At 48.4% G+C, this 12,893-nt stretch overlaps 1 protein-coding gene across 1 annotated transcript in view; it reads right to left on the bottom strand.

Moving 5' to 3' along the window:
* Positions 1-12,893, bottom strand: part of LOC134927251 (ATP-dependent translocase ABCB1-like) — a 131,744-nt gene that overhangs the window by 63,922 nt on the left and 54,929 nt on the right. Inside the window, exon 15 of the mRNA XM_063921448.1 lies at positions 92-253. Within this exon, the coding sequence (XP_063777518.1) occupies positions 92-253 (162 nt within the window). The remainder of the gene's footprint in view (positions 1-91; positions 254-12,893) is intronic.

The following is a 12,893-nucleotide window of genomic DNA, read 5'->3' as shown; positions in this document are numbered from 1 at the left end:
ATTGTCATAATGAATGTCTTCAAAATTCACTTGAGCATTATAAAAGCAAACGATGCGTTACAAATAAATGGGACATGGAATAAATATTTACCTGCATGGTGACCAGTTTGTAGTAGATCCCTTTCCTTTTCATGAGTTCGCTGTGACTTCCCTGCTCAGCAATTACTCCATTGTCGAATCCAGCAATACTGTCCACATTTCTGATTGTAGACAAACGATGGGCGACGATGATGGTGGTCCGGCCCTCTCTGGCCTAGACATAAAAGAGAAACAATAGTCCATGGTCATCATCATTATCAGTGCTCCTTGCACGAACCATGTCTTTGGTGCAAGGGATCCATATTGGAAACTGGGTTATAATACAGGGAGTTCAGAAAGTCCATCCGCAGTGACTGAGTGTTAACCAAGTCTTCTCGCAGAGTAATGTGACAACATAATTGTTTTTAAATTTTTCATTTACATGATATAAAACAGAAATTGTTAGGTAACTTATCTACATTAAGTGTTGTCCCTCTCTGGCCTCCCACAGATGCAGAGGAGATCTACAGCCAGAGACAGCGCTCACTACAGAGGGATTTTCCAATCTCCCTATGTTAATTGCAAAACCAGGAGTGGCAGAATTGTACTTAGTACTTCCACCAAGACTTTCATTTCATTCATAGGTTTGCTTCCAGAGTCACTGTCCCCATAATAATTTGAATACACAGACATAAGCCACCGTTATAATTTTCTTCCCTGATCCTTTAAAACAGGTGGGATCAAGGAAGTACTTGATGATGATGATGATGATGATGATGACGACGACTGTTGCATCTTTACTGTGGACATATCTGTAGTGTTCACTGAATCTTATGAATTAAGCAATTCCATAATGTGTGGTTAGAGTCCCCCATGTGTTCAGTACTGGTGCTCAAAGCAAAAAGGTTTTAATGATTTTCAGAAGCTGTTATGGTAATGTGAGGTATAATGCATTTCATTTGTGACTTGCCCAGTGTATCTTAGATATTTTCATGGCTCAGGTAGAGTAGTGCTGGAGGCAGTGGCGGATCCAGGGAGGGGGGGGGGGGGGGGCACGCGGGCCTGTGCCCCCCCTGTCATGTCTGGCACTTAAAATAAGAATTTACTCACCGGTAATTCTATTTCTCGTAGTCCGTAGTGGATGCTGGGAACTCCGTAAGGACCATGGGGAATAGCGGGCTCCAAGGAGGCTGGGCACTCTAGAAAGATTTATGACTACCTGGTGTGCACTGGCTCCTCCCACCATGACCCTCCTCCAAGCCTCAGTTAGGACACTGTGCCCGGACGAGCTGACATAATAAGGAAGGATTTAGAATCCCGGGTAAGACTCTTACCAGCCACACCAATCACACCGTACAACTCGTGATACTATATCCAGTTTGACAGTATGAAAGACAACTGAGCCTCTCAACAGATGGCTCAACAATAACCCTTTAGTTAACAATAACTATTTACAAGTATTGCAGACAATCCGCACTTGGGATGGGCGCCCAGCATCCACTACGGACTACGAGAAATAGAATTACCGGTGAGTAAATTCTTATTTTCTCTGACGTCCTAGTGGATGCTGGGAACTCCGTAAGGACCATGGGGATTATACCAAAGCTCCCAAACGGGCGGGAGAGTGCGGATGACTCTGTAGCACCGAATGAGAGAACTCCAGGTCCTCCTCAGCCAGGGTATCAAATTTGTAGAATTTTGCAAACGTGTTTGCCCCTGACCAAGTAGCTGCTCGGCAAAGTTGTAAAGCCGAGACCCCTCGGGCAGCCGCCCAAGAAGAGCCCACCTTCCTTGTGGAATGGGCATTTACAGATTTTGGCTGTGGTATGCCTGCCACAGAATGTGCAAGCTGAATTGTACTACAAATCCAGCGAGCAATAGACTGCTTAGAAGCAGGAGCACCCAGCTTGTTGGGTGCATACAGGATAAACAGCGAGTCAGATTTTCTGACTCCAGCCGTCCTGGAAACATATATTTTCAGGGCCCTGACAACGTCTAGCAACTTGGAGTCCTCCAATTCACTAGTAGCCGCCGGCACCACAATAGGCTGGTTCAGGTGAAACGCTGACACCACCTTAGGGAGAAATTGGGGACGAGTCCTCAACTCTGCCCTATCCATATGGAAAATCAGATAAGGGCTTTTACATGATAAAGCCGCCAATTCTGACACTCGCCTGGCTGAAGCCAAGGCTAATAACATGACCACTTTCCACGTGAGATATTTCAGATCCACGGTTTTTAGTGGCTCAAACCAATGTGATTTTAAGAAACTCAACATCACGTTGAGATCCCAAGGTGCCACAGGAGGCACAAACGGGGGCTGAATATGCAGCACTCCTTTCACAAATGTCTGAACTTCAGGTACTGAAGCTAGTTCTTTTTGAAAGAAAATCGACAGAGCCGAGATCTGTACTTTAATGGAGCCTAGTTTTAGGCCCATATCCACTCCTGCTTGCAGGAAATGCAGAAATCGACCTAGTTGAAATTCCTCTGTTGGGGCCTTATTGGCCTCGCACCATGCAACATATTTCCGCCATATGCGGTGATAATGCGTTGCCGTAACATCTTTCCTGGCCTTAATAAGCGTAGGAATGACTTCTTCCGGAATACCCTTTTCCTTTAGGATCCGGTGTTCAACCGCCATGCCGTCAAACGCAGCCGCGGTAAGTCTTGGAACAGACAGGGCCCCTGCTGTATCAGGTCCTGTCTGAGCGGTAGAGGCCACGGGTCCTCTGAGAGCATCTCTTGAAGTTCCGGGTACCACGCTCGTCTTGGCCAATCCGGAACCACGAGAATTGCGTTTACTCCTTGCTTTCTTATTATTCTCAATACCTTTGGTATGAGAGGCAGAGGAGGGAACACATAAACCGACTGGTACACCCACGGTGTCACTAGAGCGTCCACAGCTATCGCCTGAAGGTCCCTTGACCTGGCGCAATATCTTTTTAACTTTTTGTTGAGACGGGACGCCATCATGTCCACCTGTGGTTTTTCCCAACGGTTTACCAGCATCTGGAAGACTTCTGGGTGAAGACCCCACTCTCCCGGGTGGAGGTCGTGTCTGCTGAGGAAGTCTGCTTCCCAGTTGTCCACTCCCGGAATGAACACTGCTGACAGTGCTAGTACATGATTCTCCGCCCATCGGAGAATTCTTGTGGCTTCTGCCATCGCCATCCTGCTTCTTGTGCCGCCCTGTCGATTTACATGGGCGACTGCCGTGATGTTGTCTGACTGGATCAGCACCGGCTGATGTAGGAGCAGGGATCTTGCTTGACTTAGGGCATTGTAGTGGAGACAGGGTTATTAAGCGATGCATCTGAAGATGCGATCCGGACCACTGGTCCAACAGGTCCCACTGAAAGATTCTGGCATGGAACCTGCCGAAGGGAATTGCTTCGTAAGAAGCCACCATCTTTCCCAGGACCCGTGTGCAGCGATGCACTGATACCTGTTTTAGTTTCAGGAGGTCTCTGACTAGAGATGACAACTCCCTGGCTTTCTCCTCCGGGAGAAACACTTTCTTCTGGACTGTATCCAGAATCATACCCAGGAACAGTAGCCGTGTCGTCGGAACCAGCTGTGACTTTGGGATATTCAGAATCCAGCCGTGCTGGTGCAGCACCTCCTGAGATAGTGCTACTCCCACCAACAACTGTTCCTTGGACCTCGCTTTTATTAGGAGATCGTCCAAGTACGGGATAATTAAAACTCCCTTTTTTCGAAGGAGTATCATCATTTCCGCCATAACCTTGGTAAATACCCTCGGTGCCGTGGACAGGCCAAACGGCAGCGTCTGGAATTGGTAATGGCAATCCTGTACCACAAATCTGAGGTACTCCTGGTGAGGATGGTAAATGGGGACATGCAAGTAAGCATCCTTGATGTCTAGGGATACCATGTAATCCCCCTCGTCCAGGCTTGCAATAACCGCCCTGAGCGATTCCATCTTGAACTTGAATTTTTTTATGTACGTGTTCAAGGATTTTAAATTTAAAATGGGTCTCACCGAACCGTCCGGTTTCGGTACCACAATAGTGTGGAATAATAACCCCGGCCTTGTTGAAGTAGGGGTACCGTGATTATCACCTGCTGGGAATACAGCTTGTGAATTGCCGCTAGCACCGCCTCCCTGTCTGAGGGAGCAATCGGCAAGGCAGATTTTAGGAACCGGTGGGGTGGGGACGCCTCGAATTCCAGTTTGTACCCCTGAGATACTATTTGCAGGATCCAGGGATCCACCTGTGAGCGAGCCCACTGATCGCTGAAATTCTTGAGGCGACCCCCCACCGTACCTGGCTCCGCCTGTGGAGCCCCACCGTCATGCGGCGGACTTGGAAGAAGAAGCGGGGGAGGACTTTTGCTCCTGGGAACCTGCTGTTTGTTGCAGCCTTTTTCCCCTACCTCTGCCTCTACAGAAAGGACCCGCCTTTTCCACGCCTGTTTTTCTGGGTCCGAAAGGACTGAACCTGATAAAACGGCGCCTTCTTAGGCTGTGAGGGGACATGGGGTAAAAATGCTGACTTCCCAGACGTTGCTGTGGAAACGAGGTCCGAGAGACCATCCCCAAATAATTCCTCACCCTTATATGGCAACACTTCCATGTGCTTTTTAGAATCTGCATCTCCTGTCCACTGGCGAGTCCATAAGCCTCTCCTAGCAGAATGGACAATGCACTTACTTTAGATGCCAGTCGGCAGATTTCCCTCTGTGCATCTCTCATATATAAGACTGAGTCTTTTATATGGTCTATGGTTAACAGGATCGTGTCTCTGTCTAATGTGTCAATATTTTCTGACAGTTTATCTGACCACGCAGCGGCAGCACTGCACATCCAAGCTGACGCAATAGCTGGCCTAAGTATAATGCCTGAGTGTGTATATACAGACTTCAGGATCGCCTCCTGCTTTCTATCAGCAGGTTCCTTGAGGGCGGCCGTATCCGGAGACGGTAGTGCCACCTTTTTAGACAAACGTGTGAGCGCTTTATCCACCCTGGGGGGTGTCTCCCAACGTGACCTATCCTCTGGCGGGAAAGGGAACGCCATTAGTACCTTCTTAGGAATTACCAATTTTTTATCAGGGAGAGCCCACGCTTCTTCACACACTTCATTTAATTCATCTGATGGGGGAAAAACTACGGGTAGTTTTTTCTCTCCAAACATAATACCCTTTTTAGTGGTACCTGTAGTTATATCAGAAATGTGTAACACCTCTTTCATTGCCTCAATCATGCAGTGAATGGCCTTAGTGGGCATCAGGTTAGACTCATCGTCGTCGACACTGGTGTCAGTATCAGTGTCGACATCTGGGTCTGCTTGCGGTAGCGGGCGTTTTAGAGCCCCTGACGACCCATGCGACGCCTGGGCAGGCACGAGCTGAGAAGTCGGCTGTCCCACATTTGGCATGTCGTCAATTTTCTTATGTAAGGAGTCTATACGTGCACTCATTACTTTCCATAAGCTCATCCACTCAGGTGTCTGCCCCGCAGGGGGTGACATCCCTTCTAAAGGCATCTGCTCCGCCTCCACATCATTATCCTCATCAAACATGTCGACACAGCCGTACCGACACACCGCACACACACAAGGAATGCTCCGAATGAGGACAGGACCCACAAAAGCCCTTTGGGGGGACAGAGTGAGAGTATGCCAGCACACACCAGAGCGCTATATAATGCAGGGACTAACTGAGTTATGTCCCCTATAGCTGCTTTTTCTATATATTATATACTGCGCCTAAATTTAGTGCCCCCCCTCTCTGTTTTTACCCTGTTCTGTAGTGTAGACTGCAGGGGAGAGCCAGGGAGCTTCCTTCCAGCGGATCTGGGAAGGAGAAATGGCGCCAGTGTGCTGTGAGAGATAGCTCCGCCCCTTTTCCGCGGACTATTCTCCCGCTTTTTTCCATATTCTGGCAGGGGTATTTTCCACATATATAGCCTCTGGGACTATATATTGTGGAATTTTTGCCAGCCAAGGTGTTATTATTGCTTCTCAGGGCGCCCCCCCCCCCCCCAGTGCCCTGCACCCTCAGTGACCGGAGTATGAAGTGTGTATGAGGAGCAATGGCGCACAGCTGCAGTGCTGTGCGCTACCTTGGTGAAGACTGATGTCTTCTGCCGCCGTTTTTCCGGACCTCTTCTTGCTTCTGGCTCTGTAAGGGGGATGGCGGCGCGGCTCCGGGACCGAACACCAAGGACTGGGCCTGCGGTCGATCCCTCTGGAGCTAATGGTGTCCAGTAGCCTAAGAAGCCCAATCCGGCTGCAAGCAGGCGAGTTCGCTTCTTCTCCCCTTAGTCCCTCGCTGCAGTGAGCCTGTTGCTAATGGTGTCCAGTAGCCTAAGAAGCCCAATCCGGCTGCAAGCAGGCGAGTTCGCTTCTTCTCCCCTTAGTCCCTCGCTGCAGTGAGCCTGTTGCCAGCAGGTCTCACTGAAAATAAAAAACCTAAATCTATACTTTCTTTCTAAGGGCTCAGGAGAGCCCCTAGTGTGCATCCAACCTCGGCCGGGCACAAAATCTAACTGAGGCTTGGAGGAGGGTCATGGTGGGAGGAGCCAGTGCACACCAGGTAGTCATAAATCTTTCTAGAGTGCCCAGCCTCCTTCGGAGCCCGCTATTCCCCATGGTCCTTACGGAGTTCCCAGCATCCACTAGGACGTCAGAGAAAAAAAAAAAAAAAGCAGTCCCTTGAAAAAAGAAGCGGCGGCGCAGTTCACTGGCTCCCACCGCGATGAAGGGCCCAGTGGCAGCGGCAGCAGTAATGAGTCAGAGTGACTCATTACAGTACGCTGCAGGCAGCCGGCTGTAGTAAAGCCGGAAGTCTCTGAGGAGAAAGGAGGCTTTCCCCTTCTCTCTCCTCCCCTCCTCCACGGTTCAGCCACAAGCGCCATGCGACTGACCGGCAGCCGCTGGTGTTTGGCGGGCCGCACATGAATCAGGCAGGCGACTCGGCAGCACCCGGACTTGGTGACGCAGCAGCAGCCCTCATGGGCACAAGGTCAGTGAGAGTGCTTCAGGACAGGTAAGTGGGCAGCAGTGCCAGCACTGACTATCTTCTCTGGTGCAGCCACATAAATAGATTCATATATGTATGTGTATATGTATATATATATATATATATATATATATATATATATATATACACACACACACACACACACACACACACACACACACACAGTTTGTGTGTGTGTGTATATATTAGTGATGAGCGGGTTCGGAAACCGGACCCCCCCGAACTTCACCCATTTTACACGGGTCCGAGGCATACTCGGATTCTCCCGTATGGCTCGGTTAACCCGAGCGCGCCCGAACGTCATCATCCCGCTGTCGGATTCTCGCGAGATTCGGATTCTATATAAGCAGCCGCGCGTCGCCGCCATTTTCACTCGTGCATTGGAAATGTTAGGGAGAGGACGTGGCTGGCGTCCTCTCCGTTATTGTTGAACTTGATTGTGCACTATTGCTTAATTGTGGGGAGGACTGGGGAGCAGCTGTATAATATAGGAGGAGTACAGTGCAGAGTTTTGCTGATCAGTGACCACCAGTTACCCGTTCTCTGCCTGAAAAAAACGCTCCATATCTGTGCTCAGTGTGCTGCATATATCTGTGCTCACACTGCTTAATTGTGGGGACTGGGGAGCAGCTGTATTATATAGCAGGAGTACAGTGCAGAGTTTTGCTGACAGTGACCACCAGTATACGTTGTCTGCCTGAAAAACACTCCATATCTGTGCTCAGTGTGCTGCTTTATTGTGGGGACTGATGACCACCAGTATAATATTATATAGGAGGAGTACAGTGCAGAGTTTTGCTGACCAGTGACCACCAGTATATAATATATAGCATTACGGTACAGTAGGCCACTGCTGTACCTACCTCTGTGTCGTCATTAAGTATACTATTCATCTAGATTCTATACCTGTGGTGCATTTCAGTTGTGCAGTTTGCTGACACAGTGACCACCAGTATATATAGCAGTACGGTACGGAAGGCCACTGCTGTACCTACCTTTGTGTCGTCATTAAGTATACTATCCATCTACATTCTATACCTGTGGTGCATTTTAGTTTTGCAGTTTGCTGACACAGTGACCACCAGTATACTATATATAGCAGTACGATACGGAAGGCCACTGCTGTACCTACCTCTGTGTCGTCATTAAGTATACTATCCATCTACATTCTATACCTGTGGTGCATTTTAGTTTTGCAGATTGCCGACAGTGACCACCAGTATATATAGCAGTACGGTACGGAAGGCCACTGCTCTACCTACCTCTGTGTCGTCAAGTATACTATCCATCCATACCTGTGGTGCATTTTAGTTGTGCGCAGTATATATAGTAGTAGGCCATTGCTATTGATAGTTACTGGCATATAATTCCACACATTAAAAAATGGAGAAAAAAAATGTGGAGGTTAAAATAGGGAAAGATCAAGATCCACTTCCACCTCGTGCTGAAGCTGCTGCCACTAGTCATGGCCGAGACGATGAAATGCCATCAACGTCGTCTGCCAAGGCCGATGCCCAATGTCATAGTAGAGAGCATGTAAAATCCAAAAAACAAAAGTTCAGTAAAATGACCCAAAAATCAAAATTAAAAGCGTCTGAGGAGAAGCGTAAACTTGCCAATATGCCATTTACGACACGGAGTGGCAAGGAACGGCTGAGGCCCTGGCCTATGTTCATGGCTAGTGGTTCAGCTTCACATGAGGATGGAAGCACTCATCCTCTCGCTAGAAAAATGAAAAGACTTAAGATGGCAAAAGCACAGCAAAGAACTGTGCGTTCTTCTAAAATCACAAATCCCCAAGGAGAGTCCAATTGTGTCGGTTGCGATGCCTGACCTTCCCAACACTGGACGGGAAGAGCTTGCGCCTTCCACCATTTGCACGCCCCCTGCAAGTGCTGGAAGGAGCACCCGCAGTCCAGTTCCTGATAGTCAAATTGAAGATGTCACTGTTGAAGTACACCAGGATGAGGATATGGGTGTTGCTGGCGCTGGGGAGGAAATTGACAAGGAGGATTCTGATGGTGAGGTGGTTTGTTTAAGTCAGGCACCCGGGGAGACACCTGTTGTCCGTGGGACGAATATGGCCATTAACATGCCTGGTCAAAATACAAAAAAAATCAGCTCTTCGGTGTGGAATTATTTCAACACAAATGCGGACAACAGGTGTCAAGCCGTGTGTTGCCTTTGTCAAGCTGTAATAAGTAGGGGTAAGGACGTTAACCACCTCGGAACATCCTCCCTTATACGTCACCTGCAGCGCATTCATCATAAGTCAGTGACAAGTTCAAAAACTTTGGGTGACAGCGGAAGCAGTCCACTGACCACTAAATCCCTTCCTCTTGTAACCAAGCTCCTACAAACCATACCACCAACTCTCTCAGTGTCAATTTCCTCCTTACCCAGGAAAGCCAATAGTCCTGCAGGCCATGTCACTGGCAAGTCTGACGAGTCCTCTCCTGCCTGGGATTAATCCGATGCATCCTTGAGTGTAACACCTACTGCTGCTGGCGCTGCTGTTGTAGCTGCTGGGAGTCGATCGTCATCCCAGAGGGGAAGTCGGAAGACCACTTGTACTACTTCCAGTAAGCAATTGACTGTCCAACAGTCCTTTGCGAGGAAGATGAAATATCACAGCAGTCATCCTGCTGAAAAGCAGATAACTCAGGCCTTGGCAGCCCGGGCGGTGAGAAACGTGGTTCCGGTATCCACCGTTAATTCAGAGCCAACTAGAGACTTGATTGAGGTACTGTGTCCCCGGTACCAAATACCATCTAGGTTCCATTTCTCTAGGCAGGCGATACCGAAAATGTACACAGACCCCAGAAAAAGACTCACCAGTGTCCTAAAAAATGCAGTTGTACCCAATGTCCACTTAACCACGGACATGTGGACAAGTGGAGCAGGGCAGACTCAGGACTATATGACTGTGACAGCCCACTGGGTAGATGTATTGCCTCCCGCAGCAAGAACAGCAGCGGCGGCACCAGTAGCAGCATCTCGCAAACGCCAACTCGTTCCTAGGCAGGCTACGCTTTGTATCACCGCTTTCCAGAAGAGGCACACAGCTTACAACCTCTTACGGAAACTGAGGAACATCATCGCAGAATGGCTTACCCCAATTGGACTCTCCTGGGGATTTGTGACATCGGACAACGCCAGCAATATTGTGAGTGCATTACATCTGGGCAAATTCCAGCACGTCCCATGTTTTGCACATACATTGAATTTGGTGGTGCAGAATTATTTAAAAAACGACAGGGGCGTGCAAGAGATGCTGTCGGTGGCCCGAAGAATTGCGGGCCACTTTCAGCATTCAGCCACCGCGTACAGAAGACTGGAGCACCACCAAACATTCCTGAACCTGCCCTGCCATCATCTGAAGCAAGAGGTGGTAACGAGGTGGAATTCAACCCTCTATATGCTTCAGAGGATGGAGGAGCAGCAAAAGGCCATTCAAGCCTATACATCTGCCCACGATATAGGCAAAGGAGGGGGAATGCACCTGACTCAAGCGCAGTGGAGAATGATTTCAACGTTGTGCAAGGTTCTGCAACCCTTTGAACTTGCCACACGTGAAGTCAGTTCAGACACTGCCAGCCTGAGTCAGGTCATTCCCCTCATCAGGCTTTTGCAGAAGAAGCTGGAGACATTGAAGGAGGAGCTAAAACAGAGCGATTCCGCTAGGCATGTGGGACTTGTGGATGGAGCCCTTAATTCGCTTAACCAGGATTCATGGGTGGTCAATCTGTTGAAATCAGAGCACTACATTTTGGCCACCGTGCTCGATCCTAGATTTAAAACCTACGTTGTATCTCTCTTTCCGGCAGACACAAGTCTGCAGAGGTTCAAAGACCTGCTGGTGAGAAAATTGTCAAGTCAAGCGGAACGTGACCCGTCAACATCTCCTCCTTCACATTCTCCCGCAACTGGGGGTGCGAGGAAAAGGCTAAGAATTCCGAGCCCACCCGCTGGCGGTGATGCAGGGCAGTCTGGAGCGAGTGCTGACATCTGGTCCGGACTGAAGGACCTGCCAACGATTACTGACATGTCGTCTACTGTCACTTCATATGATTCTCTCACCATTGAAAGATTGGTGGAGGATTATATGAGTGACCGCATCCAAGTAGGCACGTCAGACAGTCCGTACGTATACTGGCAGGAAAAAGAGGCAATTTGGAGGCCCTTGCACAAACTGGCTTTATTCTACCTAAGTTGCCCTCCCTCCAGTGTGTACTCCGAAAGAGTGTTTAGTGCAGCCGCTCACCTTGTCAGCAATCGGCGTACGAGGTTACTTCCAGAAAATGTGGAGAAGATGATGTTCATCAAAATTAATTATAATCAATTCCTCCGTGGAGACAATCACCAGCAGCAATTGCCTCCAGAAAGTACACAGGGACCTGAGATGGTGGATTCCAGTGGGGACGAATTAATAATCTGTGAGGAGGGGGATGTACACAGTGAAAGGGGTGAGGAATCGGAGGATGATGATGAGGTGGACATATTGCCTCTGTAGAGCCAGTTTGTGCAAGGAGAGATTGATTGCTTCTTTTTTTGGTGGGGGCCCAAACCAACCAGTCATTTCAGTCACAGTCGTGTGGCAGACCCTGTCGCTGAAATGATGGGTTCGTTAAAGTGTGCATGTCCTGTTTATACAACATAAGGGTGGGTGGGAGGGCCCAAGGACAATTCCATCTTGCACCTCTTTTTTCTTTAATTTTTCTTTGCATCATGTCACGTGCTGTTTGGGGACTATTTTTTTGAAGTGCCATCCTGCCTGACACTGCAGTGCCACTCCTAGATGGGCCAGGTGTTTGTGTCGGCCACTTGTGTCGCTTAGCTTAGTCACACAGCGACCTTGGTGCGCCTCTTTTTTTTCTTTGCATCATGTGCTGTTTGGGGACAATTTTTTTTGAAGTGCCATCCTGCCTGACACTGCAGTGCCACTCCTAGATGGGCCAGGTGTTTGTGTCGGCCACTTGTGTCGCTTAGCTTAGCCATCCAGCGACCTCGGTGCAAATTTTAGGACTAAAAATAATATTGTGAGGTGTAAGGTGTTCAGAATAGACTGGAAATGAGTGGAAATTATGGTTATTGAGGTTAATAATACTATGGGATCAAAATGACCCCCAAATTCTATGATTTAAGCTGTTTTTTAGGGTTTTTTGAAAAAAACACCCGAATCCAAAACACACCCGAATCCGACCAAAAAATTTTCGGTGAGGTTTTGCCAAAACGCGTCAGAATCCAAAACACGGCCGCGGAACCAAATCCAAATCCAAAACACAAAACCCGAAAAATGTCCGGTGCACATCACTAGTATATATATATATATATATATATATATATATATACATACACATACTGTATATACATACTGTATATACACACATACTGTTTGTGTGTGTGTGTGTGTATATATATATATATGCACTTGTGCTTTATTGATTTTTAGATAGGATATATTAGGCTGTTTGCTGGGTTCAGTAGCCCCTGCCTCCCCCCCCCCCCTCTCTCTCTCTCTCTTCCCCCCCCCCCCCTCTCGCTTTCTCGTTCCCTCTCCTCTCAGTTATTGTGTTAAGCTTCCATGTTTTCTTCTGTCTGTTTCCCCAGCGATACTTTCCCTTCATGTCTCTGTAAACTTCACTACAAATGTCTCACTACTCCCTCCTACTCCTACAGAGACCTTAGGTACCCATTGCCTCTCCCTGTCCCCCTCTCCTTGTTACCCACTACCACCTCCCAGTGGGGGCAGTGGCGCACCCAGGGGGGGTTTCCGAGTACCTAGAAACCCCCCTTCACTAAAAAAAAAAATATATATTTTTTTTTTTTTTAGCTGCATGAGTACTATTAATGGCTGTCTAGCGT

Source organism: Pseudophryne corroboree, chromosome 5 (assembly GCF_028390025.1).
Source record: "Pseudophryne corroboree isolate aPseCor3 chromosome 5, aPseCor3.hap2, whole genome shotgun sequence".
Taxonomy (NCBI): Eukaryota; Metazoa; Chordata; class Amphibia; order Anura; family Myobatrachidae; genus Pseudophryne; species Pseudophryne corroboree.
This window is presented reverse-complemented; position numbering and strand designations above follow the sequence as displayed.